This window comes from Hordeum vulgare, chromosome 2H (genome assembly GCF_904849725.1).
Source record: "Hordeum vulgare subsp. vulgare chromosome 2H, MorexV3_pseudomolecules_assembly, whole genome shotgun sequence".
Lineage (NCBI taxonomy): Eukaryota > Viridiplantae > Streptophyta > Magnoliopsida > Poales > Poaceae > Hordeum > Hordeum vulgare.
The window spans coordinates 636,231,591-636,252,778 of NC_058519.1; the positions used below are offsets into that span (position 1 = coordinate 636,231,591).

At 43.8% G+C, this 21,188-nt stretch overlaps 1 protein-coding gene and 1 long non-coding RNA gene across 3 annotated transcripts; one reads left to right on the forward strand and one right to left on the reverse strand.

The window, feature by feature from the left end:
- Positions 1-12,843: 12,843 nt before the first annotated feature.
- Positions 12,844-16,748, reverse strand: LOC123431048. Of its 2 annotated transcripts, none has more exons than XR_006623016.1 (3): positions 16,706-16,748; positions 16,302-16,368; positions 12,844-13,304 (listed from the first exon to the last, which is right to left on the reverse strand). It is a non-coding gene; the product is annotated as an uncharacterized LOC123431048 (long non-coding RNA). The 2 variants fall into 2 exon arrangements; XR_006623017.1 differs by lacking the exon at positions 12,844-13,304 and adding an exon at positions 16,048-16,090.
- A 1,310-nt stretch (positions 16,749-18,058) lies between these two features.
- LOC123431049 (23 kDa jasmonate-induced protein-like) lies at positions 18,059-18,940 on the forward strand. The gene is made up of 3 exons (XM_045114863.1): positions 18,059-18,228; positions 18,332-18,608; positions 18,761-18,940. Exons 1-3 carry the CDS (start codon positions 18,059-18,061, stop codon positions 18,938-18,940), a joined length of 627 nt encoding a protein of 208 aa, XP_044970798.1.
- Positions 18,941-21,188: the final 2,248 nt, after the last annotated feature.

A 21,188-nucleotide genomic window follows, 5' to 3' on the forward strand; every position in this document is an offset into this window, starting at 1 on the left:
TTATGATGATGATTTTCATATATATATATATATATATATATATATATATATATATATATATATATATATATATATATATATATATATATTTGCACATCATGGTCTCTTTCCAATTTATGTTTATGTTTCAAGATCATATTATATCAAGTAGACTATATTTAGCTTGACATGGTTAGTAGATACTGCTACTACTACTTGGTCCAATTCTTCTTTGTCATGCAATTAGTTGCGATTTCATGGAAGTGACGGAACATATGGGCACGAGCAATGGTCCATCATATGGTCCTCTGATGGACCTGGAAAGCGCTTTATTTCATGGTTCGGGGTGTCAAGGATTTTGGAATAATCACAAGGTTGTCTTCATGGTTTGGGACCTGAATATTTTTTGAAGGATCACAAGGTAGTCTTCAGTTTAGTTTGTTCATCAATTGGAGTTGTTCTCTTTTGTCGTTAAACAAAATAGCGTTCTTTCTATTCAATGAAACTTGGGAAATAGAAGACTACATTTTTTGCTGTTTTCCCCTCTTTCTATTCTTCAAGATAATGAATAGTGTGATCTGACACTTTTGGCTTTGTTCTGGCATGGAGAGTTGAGAGTTAGGAGAAGCAGGATCATCTATGGTCGGTGCATAGCATACAAGTGACACTTACTTTGTAAAAAAATTAATTGTGTTGTTTTCCTTCTAAAATTAGTTCAGATACAATGGTGCCCCAAACTCCCATGGTCGTGAAGCGCATATTGCTAATGTACTACAAGAATAGCGACTAGCAGTTCTGTTAATTAGGCCGAGCTAGATGACTTAATAGCATTTGCCCACTCATTAGCCTAATTAGAAATTTAATCATTTATGTCAATGTATATTCTTAACACAGAAGCATGCATTCGTCTGGGTATTTTTGTTACCGAGAGTTGATAATAGCTCAGTGTTATACTTTGAGTATCACCACTAACATACATTAATTTTCTCTCAAATTGTAGCCATCTTTAGACTAAAGCAATGGATTGTACTATACACTATCAAAGAGCAGAGAAAATGTATATGAGTGTAATAATGCATCTGCTCAATAAGATCCGTTTCACTTGATGTGAAATTTCTTCTTTCACTATACATGTACACACACTTGCGGCATGGAAAACTTAACCTGTCTCAAATCTGAAGTAGGTTCAGATCTGGTCAGCTGTCGGCCAACGCCTCAAATTCTATCTGAAAAAGCTGGCTTCATCATTGCAAACCAGTATGCATGCATGAGCCAATTAATTAGGAATAAACACTTCAAGCAATGAAATGCAGGATAACATATGCATGCATGCTTCTGTCCGTACACGAACTGCAGTTTAATTTCATATTAAGTTTGCTTTTTCTTTGCAGACCAGGTCGCTGCTTGCGTAATCAACTACCAGTACTAAACTCTTACTAAGAAGCTACAAACAATTTTGTGGGACTCTACAAACAACTTCTCAACAAGAACCACACCAGTAAAAGATAAGTCCAATTGATCATGTATAAGGATTGTATAATGTGGTTGAAATGACACCATGCATAGACGGGCAGAATAAATTGCTCCAAAAATTTATGATTGCTTACATAAGGATATAATCATAGGTTAATTACAGGTTTAGACTATTGCATCTATCGTCTTTCCTTGCTACTATTTTTGTTTGACTTGATGCTCATTGTTCTATTATCACTAATTATAGCACTACAATTCAAAGAGCTGATTCTTTTTTTCTATCCAAGAACTATAGTATGCTGGAGTTTGAATTCGCATGCTAAGCTGAAGGAAATGATTGGTGCTGCCGTATGTGGAGAATTTACTTGGTTAACATTATTGAAAGAATAGCACCATCCGTTTTCCTTTTTGTCAAATGCTGAATTCGCATAGGCAGTTTTTCACTACTCTTTTTCATATCAATAGATCAAAAAAATTCTTAACTTCCTCTCTCCTTTAATAACTTAACTGAAAATTAGAAGTTTATTTTCCTTAGAAAAAGTATAAAATCGGCATCAGGGTTCAGAAAACTGCTTGGTTTTCTAGAACCAAACCAACACTGGTTTTAAATTATTTGACAAAAACAAACTCCATGAACGATAAATATCATGGAAAAACATTATTTTTTTGGGTTCTTGTGCATGACAACAAGAGCAGCAAGAAGCAAGCCAAATCTCACCTTGGGCTAGCTTCTCCACGTACGGCAAGGGAGGATCAGCTAGCGTCACCAGAAGCACAAGGCAAGGGATCATTGCTTCTTGTCTTGTGTCCCGAGTCTCTCTCTCTCTCCCCCCCCCCCCCCCCCCCCCTCTCACGTACGCAGGACAATGGTTATTGCTGTTTATATAGAAAGAAAGAGAGGCAGAGGCAAATGCAGAGGCGAACGGAGACCAGCAAGGAGCAAATCGAACCAAAGGAAATGCGGTTTCTGTCTCTTAGAGCATCCCTAGGTGACTCGTAAAAATCAATCCTTAATACCGTGTATAGGGGGTCTTGTAAACCATTTTAGGTGCGAAATTGCTTCGGATAGAGCCGACCTCGTAAATGAAACTGTATTTCACTGTAGCTTTTTTTTCTTTTCTTTTTTTCTCCAACCCCGGCGAGCCTCGGCCTGGCATCCTGGCTCGTCCTGACGCCGCCCGTTCCGGTGCGTCACCTGCGCGGATCGCGCGCTCCATAGCCCGCTCATCCATCCCCGATTTGAGCCTGACACTACCCGCCGTCGCGCGCGCGTTCCCTGTCGTGGCCGCGTGAGCTCCCCACCCCTGCCTCGCTCTTCTCCAGTGTTGCCCCGCACCGATTCGGGGCGTCGGCGGCCTTCTCCGCCCTGTCCGTGGACGGCCTTGGTTCGGCAGTGGAGATCGAACCGGCCGCAATTCGGACCGGCGGCGACAATTTCCGGCATGCAGCGGCTTCTTTTGACGTGCGGCCACGGATTCCGGTGAGTTCTAGGTACATTCCCGCCAGTATCGCGGCGGCACGTTTGCTCCGACGAGGTTTGACCGGTTTACGTGTTGAACTATATATTGCCTTCGAAACTGTACATATAAGGTTTTTGCGGATGGATTTACTGTATCCTTAAAAGGTGTAAGGGTCGAACAAATTTTATAGGGTCTGTTACGCATCGTTTTTCCGACCTAAGCTATAAACACCATATTTCTTTTACTGATTTAACCAGTTTACGGGATATGCTAAAAGATACTCTTAAACAAAGCGGGTCTTTTGATGCAGACCCTAAAATTGGATGGATGGATGGACTAATTACTAGCCAAACTCTCTAACCAACAACTACGTCGTGCTTCTCGTGTGTGCTTTACCATACCCCCCAGGCCCAGGCTAGGTGCCACAGCTGACATATCGTGTTCCTTGGGATGGACATATCGTGCTTCTCGTGTGTGGTACTACTACTCTACTCCTCCGTGACACAGGCTAGCTGCCAGAGACGGTTTTTGTTTGTGTAATGAAAGGCGACGCACATGCTGGTTCTATCTTATCCGCCGACGGAAACCATTGCGCTTTTTTCTCTTCTGGCTTTGTACGAGTTGGATCTTCGTGCCTTTCGACAAGTTGGAAAGGTCACTTTCTGTTTGAGGTGATAACACTGTCCCTCAGCTTGCACCACTTCACGTGCTTGATTGGGTGTCATTTACTTTCTTTATTACTACGCGCTTCACGTGCGCGGGGATGACGCCGCTGCTATAGTTTATTAGATGAAACGCTTTGTATCAGTAGTCTCACACGAAGCAATCGCCAGACCACATGTAAACCATCGATATCTGCGTTATCTTAAGTACTCTAGTTAGAGACGTTCTGTCTCAACCCCGTGGGTAACCCGTTCAATCACTAATCAGTCATAAAAATACAATTTAGACGGATTGTTTAAATGGGTCTCAAACGTCCGGGTTAACCGACATCGCTTTATTCAGCCCAGATATGAAGAAGATACAGGGAGCCCGGGCGTGTCCAAACACGTCCGACACATCGGACCCGACAGTCCGATGCTATCGCAAATTGCCCCCAAATTCTTTAAACCCTTCCTCCTTCTCCCGCCGCCCTCCATCATTTCCCGCGCTCGATCCCTCGCCGTCCGGCACCCTTGCTCTCCATCCTCACCGCCTGTTCGATCCACCACCGTGATATCTTCCAGCCCGTCCCCGACCGCCGCGATAGAGACACAGTTCGCGTCATCCGTCGGCATCCCTTCCTTCGCTTCGTCTTCGACGAGATGTCTCCCTTGGAACGCCAGGCTCCCTGCACCTCATCAATCGAAGCGCCAATACGAATTGAGCCGTTTGGCACCGTTGGGACCGAGGAGGATGTGACGGTCGGCTGGGCCATTCCGGATAGCTCTCCGGCCATGCAGAAGTCTTAGGTCGACGAATGTGAGTCGCCACGGCTCGTTCGGGAGTAGATGAGCATGGGCATCGGCATCGCCGGGGCTGCAGTCAACATGTTCGACGGAATGACTGAACAAGACCGGATACATTTTTGCTCCTTTCCGATCAAATGTTCAATGTTTTGGATAGATTACTAGTTGGAACATGACGAATGCTTGCAAACCATGATCACGTAGAAGGCGTATGTGGCAAACATGATCAATGACAATGAAGAACCGGTCGAAATGGAATATGACATGGAAGAGACCATCGCATTTGTACTTGCGGCAACAACCGATCCCAATCCGAGCAAGAAAAAGAATGAGATCAACGACCATAAGGCACTGGACACGGCGAGGACGGCTGTGGCAGCGAAGCAGGCGGCCAGAATGCATGAGGAGGAGGCATCACAGATGCAGGCGGAGATGGCTGCCCAGACGATGCAGGACAAGCTGGACGAGCAGAACGCATATACGAACTCGTCCGGCTAGTGATCCGACAAGCAGCACTTGTCAGTCGGACATTGAGTTTATTTTGGCATTTTCGGTTTTTGAACTATGATTTTATTTGCTTTTATTTTGATTTTTTGAATTCAGACAATTTGTATCGGATGACCTAGGTGCATGGATTGTATGAATTTGAGATTTACATTTGTGGCATGTGAATGCACGGAATGAAATATGAGGGACCATATGTATCCGTTCGCGGACGTGCCCTGGCCCGTCTGTGGGCGTGTAGGGAGCCGGATTTGCCCAATTCGACTATAGATGCTCTTAGAAGATAGTTCGTTGTATAACTTTGTACTCTCTCTGTAAACTAATATAAAAGCGTTTAGCTAGAATGACGTTTTGGCTTTCAGTCTCCATGCAGGCCGAATTTTTGAAAAAAATAAAATAAAAAAGTGGTTTCAAAAATTCTAAAATAATTGTACAACTAAAGAAGGATGTGAGCCATGTGTGTAAAATTTTAGATCAAATTACTTTGAAACGCGACTTGTACAAAAAATACAAATTCATTGTCTGTAATGATGAATAATATCATTTGTTCGAAAGCATCATATTTGTCTTTTTTGTACAACATACTTTTCAACATACTTAGTCCTAAAAATTTACACACTTATACATTATACATTCATCTATCTATGTATCTTTTCAGAATCTTTTAAAAATTTAAATACGAATTTTCAGAAAATATAAATTTTGCATTTTGAGGCCTTCGTGAAGCTCGGCCTCCAAAAACAATTTCCTGCGTTTAGATGACTATTTTAATAATCAAAACGGCATTATATTTCTTTACGGAGGAAGTGCTTATCTCTATGGGATATGTCAGTCAGAGATGCTTTATCCATTGTCTAGTGTTTTCTGCGGGTACATTGTCTAACAAAATGGCTTTTATAGAATAATACATCCACACAAAGATGCCGCATGGATGCCATTTGGACTGTCATGACAATGGTAGATTAAATCCAATCTGCGGTAGGTGGGAGGTTTTGCTTTTGCTTTGGTTTTGTTTTCTTTGAGAGCAACCGCACCAAGATTTACTATTTAAACAAAAAGGTGACGCGTGGCAACCTATGTCTAAGAGCATTTACCGCCGAATGCCTCAAATGACTTTTTATACGTCTCTGCACGCGCCCGATCAGCGGCTGGACATGAGAGAGAAGAAAAAAAATGATCAGTGACTGGACATCCGAGCTGTCGGCGAACTCGCATATCCATATCAAATGTGGGAAGGATATGGGACTCGCGGACACGCCCGATCAATCCGTCACGTAGGACGCAATCCCACCCCGAACCACCTTTTTCTTTTCTTTATTTACTATTTTCTTTCTCGTTCTTCCTCTTCACTAATCACGTGCAAGTTATCGGACATATGAGGAACAAAATGAAGAGTGTGGTTGTCCGGACGAACAAATAGGGAACACGCCCGGTCACTGATGGGAGCGTCTGCGGGCGTTTAGGAGGTCAAATTTGCAATGTCCGGTTATAGATACTTTAATAAGGGCATTTCCAAGATGGACCCGTAAACTTCCCGCAAAGGTTCGGACCACGGAACCCATCCAACGCGGTCCTATATCGATCCATAGAGCGGTCTGAACATGATTTCTCCCGTAAACCGAAGAAAAATGTAAAGATGTTTGTGGGAGTCTGGAACGCTACTTCACGCGATTCTGACCGCACTAACCCACCAAAAGGCCACCCCCTCCCGCGCGCTTCCCTCCCGGGACCAGCTGCCCCCATGAATATCGTTGTAGAGCACGCCGCTTCACATTGAAGGTGGCTCAAGGTAGACGCGACATGTCGCTGCCTTCGACATTGAAGCGGCTCGCTGGCCAAGGGTGTCGCCCGCTGCATGCCCGGCTGAACACGCCTCCATGTCGCATTCAATCGCCTCCATTAAACCCACGTGAAAGCTCAAAATCTACTCTGGCCACATGTCCGTTCATGAGCGGAACGACATTAAACACAATACCGACTGAGCTCCTCCCGCCCGTCCTTTATTTAGACGAGGTCGGACGTGGGGCAAGAATCGCACCCCTCCGCCGCTTCCTCATCTCCTCCTTCATCATTTTCTTCACTCTTCCGATGGCTTCCGAAGAGCAGTTCTCCGGTATACAAGCTAGCACATTCGCTTCCGTGCAACCCCCGACTCCTCACTGCTCGTCTAAGCGAAACCCCCGACTGATGCTTCAGCGGAAGGGGAAGCGGGCACATTCGCTTTCGTGCAACCCATGCGGGGTCGACGAAGGTCTTCGCAAGAGACGTCACCCCGATGGTGGGAGTGGAGCTCCACACGACCATACATGCTCATAGTCTTACCTTTTGTAATGAAATCCGTCGTGTTTGTATGAAAGTCGTCATGTTTGTATGAAATTCAACCATGTTTGTATGAATTTCGTCCCGTTGGTTCGGGTTGTTGTTAAAACTTATGCGGCTAGCGTTAGATGTCGTCCTTTCACATCTTTGTCCGCGGCCTGATCACCTCCCCTGTTCGTGGACAGATGGGGAAGAAATTTACATGTTGCCGTTGAAGATGCGCTAATGCAGTACTCCCTTAGTAAAGTAATATATATTTTTAGATCAATGCTTTAGTGATCTATAAATAATTATATATTAATTTACAGATAGAGTACTTAACAACGTGCTTAACAAGACTATGGGTGGGCGGGACGAAGGTGTCATTGGATGCCGGCCGGTTGGGAATTTTTGTCCAAAAGGACCCCGTGTCGAGTGGGATTGTCAAAAGAGACCACCTGCGAGTGCAAACGAGAAAAAAGACCCCCACCCCGGGTGGCGGCAGGCGCGCCAGGCGGCACGTGGCACCTGCCGCCACCGCACGAGGCGGCCGTGGGGCCTACCGCCACCACCCCTGGCGGCCGGGGCCTGCCGCCACCGGCAGAGGCGGCCAGTGCCGGAACCCGTTCCCGCCCACTCATGTCCATAACGGACAAAGCCGGGTGGGCCCTGCCGCCTCGGGAGCAGGCGGCCAGGCCACTGTTTCCGCGTGGCCGACACTGTTGCTGATTGCGCTGATTTCCGCGCGGCCAGATTCCCACGCTTATTTCCCGCTCGCACCGACGAAACAGTGGGAATTTTTCCCGCTCTCCACCGACGAAACAGTGCGAAACTTACTCCTGCCAACTTGCTCCGGTTCGGACCGTGCAATCCTTTTGAACAAAAATATTGTGCAAGTTGCACGGATGGCTAAGTGCATGGGAGGCATATACTATGGATATTTTGTTGGGCCGTGGTTATCCCCCATCCCTCGAACCAATCCAAGATATCCACGCCGGTGAAGGCGGGCGGTTTTTTCCGTGGTTTCACGGGGCTCTCATCTTCGGGTCAGCATTGTTCACCGCGGCTATTTCAGAGGGACTCTTTGTCTCCTGGTCGACACTGTTCGTTACGGTGGTTTCGTGTGGCTTTTATCTCTAGGTCGACATTGTTTACAATAGCGTTTCTTATATTTATTTATAGAGAAAGTATGGTTTAGCTCTCGATCAAATATTTTGGGAGGAAATGTTTGATTGCTATCGCAGCAGTGACACTGCCATGGAATAAAGTAGAAAACATTACTAACTAATCACTTGGTGATGTTGCTCTCGTTGGTCGCCATAATATGTAATCTTAATATTTAAAATGCAACTATCATTTACATGAAAGTAAATGATTTTGAATCCTTGTTCGTATAATCACACACAATTCTCTTTCATGGTCCTGTAATGATGCTCTTAGTAAAGTTGGTCTTTTTTTTGCATGACCCTTAGAGCTTTGTACTTGTTTCTTCTTTATCTTCTATAATGATCACACACAATTCTCTCTCATGGTTTGAAAAAAAATATCATTTATACAAAAGTAACTACAAGAGTCTTTTAAGAGTTCGTACTACAAGACTACATATGGATGTATATGGACTTATTTTAGAATGTACACGCGATAACGACGGACGAGCAGTGCGATAGTTTCCCACCTAATTTTCCCGCGTTATTTTCCCGCCAAATTTTCCCGCTGCACTTTCTCGTTTTCGCGCCCTTTTTTCCCGCGTAGACATCCGGCAGAGCCTATAAAAGGAGGCAGGGAGTGAAACTCTCTTCACCATCAGACAGACTTCAAAGCACCTGCACCTCCATAGTCAGTATGAGTTTGCCTTGTTCGGATCAGAGCATTAGGCCTAGGAAAATGCAGAGTGCAAGCTTGCCTCGGGGGGTGGAAGCAGTTCGATGTTGGTGCGGAGATGTCTGCAAGGTGAAGGAGGTGACGGATTTTTCAGATTGGTTGGGCATGAAGTTTTTCATGTGCGCCAATTATGAATCTGATCCACCCGAATCTATTTCTGCGTACGTCAGGCCTCCGGTATCCTCAAGTCATCCAGATTATTGTTATTTGATATTATTGTTTACTTGAATCTGATCCATCCTTTAGTCTCCTCCTCCTCTCTGCATGTACTATTGTTGGATTGACACGGAAATGCCGGACTGGGCGGTGACCGAGATTCGTGAAAGAGGTCGCCGTGCATGGGCTAGCTTGGACTTGGAAGAGCGTCGTGAGAAGGCTGAAGCAGAGGAGAAAGCAGAGCAGAAGAAAGAGTGGGAAGATTACTGTGTGGAGCAGAGGGCTTTTCTTGATGAGATGAAAAGGAAAAAATCAAGAAGAGAAACTTCGGCTGGAGGAGGTTTACAGACAGCAGGAACAGGCCCGTGAAGCTGAGAGGGAGAGAAAGAGAGAAAGGGCTCGTGCCGCCAAGGCAGCAGAAGAAGCTGGTGATGGAAAAGGAAAATATCCACGTTGGACTCAGTAGATTTATTTTATTGTATGTTAAGTTGTGTTAGTTGTATCTTAATTTCTGCAAGTTGTATCTTAATTTCGGCAAATTGTATCTTATTTTCGGTAATGTGTATCTTAATTTCCGCAATGAGTATCTTAATTTCAGCTACGTGTATGTTCATTTTATCCCGCCATTTATTTCCCGCCTCGCTTTCCCGCCATTTTATCCCGCGTATAGCTTTGCCGCCAGTTTGTTCCCGCCTCGCTTTCCCGCCCTTGCTTTCCCGCCCTCGCTTTCCCGCCTCGCTTTCCCTCCTTGTTTTCCCGCCCTTAGTTATTCGTCTCGCTCTGTTGCACCTATAAAAACCCCTCCAGACCAAGGTGGGTAAGGAGTGTGCTGAAAATGTCTCATTATCCTTTCGATCGTAGTTTTCATAGTGGTATGTCCGAGTGTCTTCTGCGCTTAGCTAGCAATTTCAAGATAGATAATAGAATAGTTTCATGGGACGAACTCATCAGTAGTGACACGCTACTGAATGAGGTTCCCCACGCATTAGCTAGGAAGGGGTGGCCTGCAAGGACATATGAGGAGATTCGGAAAGAACTTCTGCGGTTGAATGAAAGATGGAAGAAGAAAGGCCAACACATACGCGGTGGAGGTGGAGTAAAACATCCCTTCTTATGGATTGACGATAGTGAGGACGAAGACGATATCTTCATGCCGAGTACCAAGAGCGCGTCATCGACGAAGGCCAAGAGCGCATCATCATCGAAGGCCAAGAGTAGCGCTTCGTCAAAGGGCGAGAGCTGTGCATCGTCGAAGGATGACGACGACTTTATGTAGTTTTTTTATGAACTCTACATCTTAAAGTATCTTATTTTATGTATGTTATTTTATGTATGTTATTTTATGAATCTTATTTTATGTATCTTATTTTATGGAAGCAACTTCAAATATATCGCGAACTTTTATTTCATGAAACTACATAGATGTCTTGTACGTACATCTGAAAGTTTGAAACTAACATAGAGAGATGCAATTGTTCACACACATACATAGACGAATCACCCTATGCGACGACGACCAGCTGGCCTTGCCCGACGACCGGAGGGTGACAATCGATCAGGGGGTCTGTGTTCACGAAGACCACGACCGTACTGTCCCTCGTGTTCCTGTGTCTGCGACTCATGCATAGGTGGTGGAGTCTGAAATCCATATTGAGATGATGATTCTAAATTGTAGGTGAATGGTTGTGACTCAGAATTGATGTAAGATGGACCAATAACGTCCTGCCCGAAAAAATCATTTATCACTCCTGAGAGCGTGCATTGAGTATCATGGGTTTCTGTGAGTATTTCTTTCTATACGCCACGCTGGGTATGTTCATCTCCTCATGATGGATCATTAATTTCCTGCTCCACGAAAAAATGTTTTTAAAATAAATTGTGTGTAGCAAAAAGATGTGTAAATAGAAGTTATGTAATTGCTTATTATAATTGTACATACCTGACCGCTGTTGTAGCTTTGTGCTCCCTCGCTTGTCTCAGCCCAACGATTCTCCTCGGGCATCCTAATCCCTCGCGTGGGCAGATATGGCTGAGATCCTTGAATGTGTGCGCCAAATGCTGTATATGCATCCTGCTCCACGAAATGAGTCTGTTCGGGTGTCGAACCTACATCTGGAGCATTTACCTGTGATGTCTGCCCATGTATTGGTAGAGACGAGTCATGTCGTGGAAGTGTCGGCGTAGTATTACGACCCTCTCCCCACCGCATGGACGACGACGGCGCCGCATTCGGTCTAGCTGACCTCGGTTCCGGAATGTTGTACGCTGCAGTGACAACGTCGTTCTCTGTACCGCATCTCGTAAACCTTGTGCTCACGAATTCGCTAAATTTTTTAAACCACGACCTGCCTTTAGGATCAATTCCCTGGGCTCGCATTCGTTCACTCGCCATCGCTTGTACTTGGGTGCAAATATCAATCTGAAAAAAATCGTTGTTCGTTGGTTAAATTGTTCATGAAATGATGGACCTGAATAGCAAGATGTTGATTATTACCGCGGAGTCACGATAGTAAGCTGATGATGTGTCCATCCGTCTCTGTAACTATTCCATATGCGTTGGATGTGTTGGCATCGTAGGTGGTTCACTCGTCAGTCTAGTACGCGTGCTCATGCGATACCAATTATAGTACGCTTCTGTCGTAGTTGCATCGTAGTTCTCCATAAATAAATTAACATTACTAAATTGACATCACATTCTGTATTTTATAAGCACATAATTAAATTAACATTAGTAAAATTACCGTTGCTGAGGCACTATATTTTGTAGAGCTTCATTATTCCACTGATTTATCCATTCAATGTTTTCTGCATTCCAGTCCACACCAGATCTGCCCATATTGCTCATCCTGTAATTATAGATAACAAAAAAAATTCAAGAATAGTTGATGGAATATCTATTTAGCTAGGTCACATCTTACTTATGAGTTTCTTCGTCGATACATCTTGGAACCGGTGGTGGAATATCTTGATATAGACCGAACTGTCTCATGACACGGTCAGGATTATACGGTTCCACAAACCATAGATAGAGTAAATTGCAGCGAGTCATCCAAAAGGCACTATCTCTCACGCATTCCACTGGCATGTGTTGCGAACCAAATACCATATCAATGTGCGCCTCAGTCCACGGGTTTCATGTTATTAGTGAGTCGTTAAGAAGCTCAAACTGATCATGGTATATGGGGTAACAATTTTTTGCAATTTTAGTAGACCATTTTTTTCGACCCAGCATCCACCGAGTGGACATAGTTACAACACCCTCACCATAGTTGTACGGGGTTGCGGGTTCTACTATCTGCGGTCGTCCTACAGGTAAGTATTCCCAGGACCACAACTGTAGAAACTCGTAGGAGACACAAAGTAATGGAGCTTTAGATGTGAATGCCGTTTTTTGAGTGGCATCACACACCCCTCGGTATGTGTGAGAAAGCAAAGCAGAACCAAAGCTATATGGTGGATTTTGGGGTAAGGGTTCGTCTACTATCTTTGCGGCAAAATAGATGAGACCAGGCAAAACTACATCCCCGTGAGAATTAGGAAACATCACACCGAAGAGCCACAACAAATATGCAAACAAGTGTCTCTTTGTTGTCTTAGGATCAGCATGGGTAGATAAAATTTCCAAGTTAATACGAAGCCAGCTGTGTGGGACACCTCGAGGCGGACCAGAACGATCTGATATGGGCATTTCGAGCCTCAGACGGGCAGAGACATCTGCTGGCCAATTAGGAGAAACTCGTGGATGTACCACTGGCACACCTCTAATTGGTAAAGCTGTGATCATTGACACATCTTTTAGAGTAGGTGCAAGCTCTCCACATCGAAAGTGAAATGTGTGGGTCTCCGGTCTCCATCTATCAACGAGGGATGTCAAAAGGGATGGGTCGGCAGTAAAACTACCTCGACGAGCTGCGATGTTCGCAAAATGTAGGAGTCCATAAGCCTCAAGGTGTTCAAGGAACCGATTCTCTATTGACCAGGGCGTCTTTACAGTTCGAAGCCGGAAGGTCTGAGGAGGATTTTCATGATTTGGATTTATGAAAAGCTGGCAACGGTGGTGGTTGTCGTGATAACCATTCAAAAGCTGGGGCATTTCAGCCATAACCTGCAATCACGATGAAAAAAAATAAATATTCCGAATATTACATCACGATTAAATTAAAATACATATTCCAAATATTACATCACGATTAAATTAAAATACATATTCCGAATATTACATCACGATTAAATTAAAATACATATTCTGAATATTACATCACGATTAAATTATGAATACATACCATGATTACATATCACGCAGTGTTGTTGTTACGATACGGACACTCCCTATGCGGGTGACCAGCACACCTACATACGCGGCATCGCCTTGGTTCTCCCAACTGGTTGTGGTCCATGTCATTGCGATGATGCCTAGACTGACGCCGTCCCTTGCTAGTTCGCATCAATGCGGGATCTGGAACCCATGTGGTGCCTTCTGGCCATAATTGCTTGTAGCTCGTATCAATGCCCCATGCCCAAAACTCACCGTTCCAAGTGTTGTACAAATTGTGCATGTTGAAGTATGGTGATACGTATGGCTCGACACTAATTTGTTGATCTGCAGCTGCCCGCAATACGTGACTACAAGGATATCCCAGAAGCTTGGGCTTGTTGCAAGTGCACTCACACGAGGTTGCGCCAAGCGTCACAGCTTGTTTTTTTCTCCCCTGTGGTGACCCTTCACAAACTTTGCTCGCACACTAACTTCCCATTTATTCCTAAGTGCATCTACCTGCCTGCACCCATGTCTTTGCGACTTCTTTGCTTTGTCATCAAGATGTCTTTGCATCTTCTCAGACCAGGTCTTGTTCAAGTCAACTAGTGCCTTGGCAACGGTGACTCTATCTGCAAAGTATGACACAGTCTGGTTCCAAGTTTCATCAATTAGTGTTGTGATAGGTAGTGCCCTCACCCCTTTAAGAACACCATTGTACACCTCGGACATGTTGCTTGTCATTATACCGTATCTAGCGCCTGTGTCATGAGACTGCGCCCACTTGTACAAATTGGGACAATTCTCATTAATCCACTGGCTCAAATTTATTGCTGTTCGACGACCCCTCCGGTCTTCTCTCGCCGGGAGGGATGCGCGCTCGATCTGACCATTGATACCTGCCCAGATAGCATTCATTTTTGCTGTAGTTTTCTGCATGCACATCCTCTTGAATAGCTTGAACCAATCTTTGTTTTTGAATTTCGAATAAAAATTAGCTGCCAAATGCCTCATGCACCACCTTGTCTCCAGATCGGGCCACCCCCAATCTGGATCTTGTGAAGCCTTAATTATCTCAAGCGCGCTTAATAGTCCGGTGTTGCGATCAGAGATGATGCAAACCCCTTCCCGATCTTTGATGACACCCATCTTCAGGCAACACAGGAACCATAGCCAACTATGTTTGTTTTCTCTCTCCACTAGTGCATAGGCAATAGGAAGAAGTTGATTGTTTGCATCAGCTGCCATCGCCACTAAGAGTGTGCCCTTGTACTTTCCAGTGAGAAATGTACCATCAATCGATACAACCGGACGACAATGCTTGAATGCTTGTATAGTCTGGGCGAATGCCCAGAATAAGCGGTCCACGATTTGCTCGTCCGGGTTCAATGGATTTGGACGTTCTTTCCGGAAAACTTGAGTCCCCCTATTAGCAACTGAAATCTGATGCAACATTCTAGGGGCAAAAGAGTACGCCTCCTCATAGGTTCCATACAACCTCTGAAATATCTTTTCCTTTGCATGACGAGCCTTGCTATAGCTGACAGGGAAACCAATCAGATCAGATGCAGTTGCACGCAAAGCCCTAATACTAATATTAATACTTTGCTGCACAATGGTTTGCATCACCTGTGACACATATTCTGCAGTCACGTTGCGGTGCTCTGAAAGAGTGCCGGTTTGCTCACAACCATGTTGCTCTATTTTTGTGACATGCCATGGCTGACATACCCCAGGCTTCTGGCGAGCAATAACTCTTCCGCGGCAACCCGCTTCGCGATGGATGCATATGAGCTTCAACTCCTTTTTATCAGACTGCTTCACTCTATGTTGCCTGTGTATAGCAATTGCATAGCTATGTATTGCTTGTTTAGCAGATTTCTTATCTGGGAAAATCTGTCCAACGGCCAGACTCCCCGCGTCTAGGCCAGCAACAGAGTGAAATTCATTGGTGATGCTCATAACCTGCAAAAACTCTAGGTTGATTGCTGCAGCGACCGCATTCTCAGGAGGAACAACTTCATCATCATCTGATTCCGAAGACGCAGAAGAATGACCATCATCGTCATCATCTAGCGCCTCCGGCAATCCCTCGACATGTTCGCTCATGTCAACGACCGCAGACCAATATCCCGTGTCATACACTTGTTGGCCACCTGTTGGTTCCGTTGGGCCGGCGTCGGGGGCTACAGTTATGGCCATATGTTCGCCACCGCTTGGTTCCGATGGGCCGGCGTCGGGGGCTACAGTTATGGCCAACTCGGCCTCACCGGCACCGCTACTGCACTCGGCGACATCACTGGCAGAAATGAACTCCACATAAACCATGGGTTGTCCATACATGGAGTTATTGAGATTGCTTGCAAAACCCATGTACGACGCCCATGCTCTTTCACCAGTAACCCGTCGCAGAACCCAACGATTTCCTCCCTCAACCACGAAAGCCTCCAGGGTCATTTTTTTTTCATTCATCGCTGAACCAAACACCGATCGGATGCACCTTCTAACTGCCGCATACTCTACATTAACCATGTCTTTCACTACAACCGTAGTCATCCCGCACCTAGACACATCCACACCAGAAGGACCCTCACGTACGATGTGCCCATAAAACACTAACAAATTTTCCATAGTACCTAACGAGCAGCCATATTTACATCGTTAGTCCATTAAAAATCATATTTTTAGATTTACATTGTAATAACAACATCCATTACTTATCTTTTTTACATATAACAATTTAACAACATCCATTAAATCTACGCATAATAATTTATATTGTATCATTTATCGTGACACTACATCTATAAAATAAATAGAAGATGAATTACAATATGTCATTCATACCTCTGGTTTAAATAAGGATATCCTTCCGAATATAATATATCACCAGAATAATATCAGCGAATTCCACCTATTTTCATATGAACAAAAATATTACACACATAATTATTTCCGTGCTAGCAAAAGTCTAAAAATACATACTGCATATATATATATCACGAGTCATATTTCTACGGGGTTGACAAATTATCAAATAAACAAATATATTACACACGCGTCTTGCATGTAATAATACTAATGGAGCTAACATATTATTACATGTTTTTTACAAAAATGCTAGTTACATAGGCATTTTTCGGGCTCCTTTCTAAATACCAGTTGCATGCAAACACGAACAAATCATCGGTAATATATGAACATAGTCGACTTATTATCACATGAACACAAATATGAACAAAGTCTCATACCTTGATCTTCAACTTAGTAGTTCATATCGCATGACAAAATAGTTCCACAAAAGTGATAATACGCTCCCTAAGACAAAAGAAAACACATACTTAGAAACCAATCAAACAAAATAAAAACATCATGCATGCAAACACGACCAACGGAAATGGAAAGCTCTTACCTTGATCTATCTTTTCTTCAACTACAACGTCTTCAAAATAGTTCCACAAAAGTGATAATACGCTCCCTAAGACAAAAGAAAACACATACTTAAAAACTAATCAAACAAAATAAATACATCATGCATGCAAACACAACCAACAGATATGGAAAGTTCTTACCTTGATCTATCTTTTCTTCAACTACAACGTCTTCAAAATCTAACTTTAAACCGTCCTAAATCGCCACATAAACATTCATACGGAGTAGCTCTTGTGAGAAAGAGAAGAGAGTGAGAAAGAGAAGAGAGTGAGAAAGAGAAGAGACACGGGAGGCAACGGCAGGAGAAGAGAGTGAGAGAGGAGGCAGCGACGCGGTTCTCTTATAAAGAAGAAGTTTCGCACTGTTTCGTCGGTGGAGAGCGGGAAAAATTCCCACTGTTTCGTCGGTGCGAGCGGGAAATAAGCCTGGGAATCTGGCCGCGCGGAAATCAGCGCAATCAGCAACAGTGTCGGCCGCGCGGAAACAGTGGCCTGGCCGCCTGCTCCCGAGGTGGCAGGGCCCACCCGGCTTTGTCCGTTACGGACAGGAGTGGGCGGGAACGGGTTCCGGCACTGGCCGCCTCTGCCGGTGACGGCAGGCCCCGGCCGCCAGGGGTGGTGGCGGCAGCCCCACGGCCGCCTCGTGCGGTGGCGGCAGGTGCCACGTGCCGCCTGGCGCGCCTGCCGCCACCCGGGGTGGGGGTCTTTTTTCTCGTTTGCACTCGCAGGTAGTCTCTTTTGACAATCCCACTCGATAGGGGGTCTTTTTGGACAAAAATTCGCCGGTTGGACAGTGGTGCCAGACATGTGTTAATTAGGATGCATGGCATGAGTTTGTTATTCGAGCAGAGCAAGTTGATGGAGAAGGGGAAGGAGAAGAGGGGAGATAAGTAAGTACGGCCAGTTGTCTTTTCTTTTTGACCGACCCCAAGTTGATGCCGATCGATGCGGATGTGGATGGACCGTAGCACAGCGAGTGCTACGTGCTTCACGTGCTTGCGTTGCAATATGGGTCTCACGTGGTAGACTAGACACCCTAGACGATGAGGATGCGCAGCATGCATAAATACTACTACTAGTAAGTTCCCATAACAGATTCATATCCTCACAGCCAGCCACAGCCAGCCACAACGATCGAAACCAGTAGGAAAGCAAAGAAACAAATCAATCAAAATGGCCTCTGGAGTGTTTGGTACCGTCATTTCAGAAGAGACGGTAACAGCCACCGGAGAGTACAAGGAGCCCGTTACCCAAAAGGATGTGGCAGACTATGCCATGAAGATGATCAACGCCGGTGGCAAGGATGTTGACGCACAAAAGTTCCTCGACAACCTCAAGGACAGGTCGGTCCGTCCGTCGGTTTGTTTGTGTGTATTATGAATAATATCTGCTTCCTGTTGCAATGCAAAACTTATATTTTTTTTTCTTTGCTATGTACGCTACTAGGTACGGTAATGGAATAACTGCCAAATGCCTCATCTACAATGCCACCGGTACCACTTTGAACTTTTCTGACTACTACGATTGGCACGGCCTTGTCTACGAGACACCCTACCCGTCACAGATTCAGAATGGGCAATGGGGGGCATTTCTTCACGTCCACAGTACTGCAGCTTTGCATGGTTCAGAGGGTGCCGTTGTGTATCGCACCAAGCTCCCCTCCGGCACCAGCTCGTGTGACTGGCTCTTCTCTTGGTGCATCCCCTTCTTTGGTGGCAACACGGTCTGCATGCATCTCCATTCTTTGGAATTAAACTTGTAAAATAAACTAAATCCAGTTGAATTTACTTAGTATATATATTTCTCAACTGAAAAACATGGCGTATATCTTATACACTACCAGTGCATATTCTTACATTTTATATGCGTGGGCAGGTGTACACCGAACTCGGTGAGCAAGGGCACTTCCCTCCCAACTGGCGCTATATCAATGAGAAGCTTGATAAATATGCAACTGGCAGCTCTACTCATAGCAAGTATGGATATCTTACCAATGCTGAGATCGGTGGAGGCACTACCACTGACACGCGTGCAGTTTTCCAGCTTCCCTACTAGTAATATAGACCGAAACTGTCTCGTTGCTGCAGCAGCATGTGGTTATTGCGGCTTTCAATGACTTGTGTGGCCACGACCTTTGTATGCACTCCTTCCCTTACTCTCTTTCTGATGTACTCCCTCCGTCCCAAAATTGTTGTCTTAGTTTTGTCTATAAATGAATGTATCTAAATACTAAAATATGACTAGATACATTCATATCTAGATAAATCTAAGACAAGAATTTTAGGACGAAGGGAGTATTTTTCAATCTTCGGTGGTCTTTGAACAATCGGAGGGGCCAAAGAGATGTACGGTGTAATTTTAATTTTTACAAATCGTTCTGTATCAAGTTCGCCCTTCTTTTGTATGGGCCATTGTTTTCCTTAATAAATATCATATAGTGTCAAGGGAGGCCTTGTCGGAGGTTCTGATTGATGAAATATACACTAAAGTAGGCTAGTATAGAATGTACTACGATGGCATGATCGTCAGTGGCATGCTTGTACGAGTGATGACGGCGTCCTTCCGTGGCTACTGTTACCCCCCGATACATACATGTGTCCTTTGGTATTCGTCGGCCGGCGGTAGTGAGGTACCATCACTGTAGCTGCATAAGCCGTAGGTGAATCTTATTGTGGTTGTTGTGGATTCCAAGTATCTATTATCCAAAATATAATACCTTTTCTTATAGGTGGTATTTTAAACATGTCTATTATATATGTTTCCTAACCATTCAAATTTACTAGATAGGATAGTTTGATGCCCTCACAAAATACATTGTTGGTGTCATAGAAGATGTTTACTTACACGCAGTTAAAATTCCTAGCTAGCTTTCGAACTTTTGTAAAGAAAAAAACTACTAGCTAGCTTAGTGTTATACTTGTACGTGCAGAAGCGTACGTCTACACATCGTTGTGCACAGTGGGTCAGCCACCGCCATTGCATGTGAACACCCACTAATCTGAAGCAGTTGAACAATGTTGGATTGGGGGGGGGGGGGGGGGGGGGGGGGAGGTCTCGACCATATATCAATCATGATTTCGCCTAACACAAAGAAGCATGTTTTGCTTGCTACCACCGTTACTCCAGGTTAATCTACTTGATGCTACCGTTACTATTAAATTTGTTCATAATATTATTTCTTTCCATTTACTTTGAATTTAACTCATGACATCAGGTCCAAATTTATTAATAATATTATTACTTCAAATTTAAATTTAAATTAGACTGGGCTAATAAGCTGAACTATGTTGACTCGGGACCACATCTCATGTTCCAAATTGACATCATGAAAACCCCTAGGCTCAGTTGATTTCTTGTTCGACATGTTGTTGAAGCTCACCATGCCAAATGACCATTAGTTGTGATGTTAAAATAGAGGGCGTAGACTTGTGAAGAGTCATGAGAATGCTTATCATATTAGAGACGTGTGTTATTGTTTGATCTCCTGTTGCAAAGCACAAAAAATGTTCATGATCTTTTAAAAAGTTTGTGTATTAAAAATATTAATAAAATTGAACAATTTTTTGCCAATTCAAAAAATGTTCATGAATGGAAAAATATACTAAAAAAAACTGTTCGTGACTTACAATATAGGTTATTCATTCTAAAATATTCGCTAATTCAAAAATGATCATGCATTTCAAAAAATATTTGTTAAATAAAAAAGTTTTAAATCGCAAAATTGTTCATGAATTTTAAAAAAGTTTCCACCAATTTCTAAAACAATGTTCGTCCATTCTAGAAATGTTTGCCATTTCAAGAAAATAGTTTTAAAAATGTTCACAATATTTTAAAAATGTTTGCAAATAGTATGAAATGTTCATGAATTCAAAAAATGTTTTTAAATTTATAAAATGTTCAAATTTTTGTCAAAGTATTCATAAATTTGAAAAATGTTTATGATTTCTAATACTAAGATAACTGCTATATCCAGCATCCGAAACTTGTGGATGGATGGGAGACCACAATTTATGCAGATGGCAATGACATCTGATCTCAGGATACCAGAAAACACCCGATGTGCAATGCAACAGTCTCCATCGTCTATTATTATGAACAAAACTAGAAATCAAGGTCAGAACCAACAACATTGACCGAGTATTTTGTAAAGACAAATCCCAGTCCTGCATAAAAAATGGCTTCCAAAATAGCCACAGGACGTAGCACACATGTTGTGAAAGAAGTCAAATAATACTAGCTCTTTAGGGCACATAATGAATATATTTGCATTCCCGCAAAAAAAAAAAGAATATGCTTGCAGTGA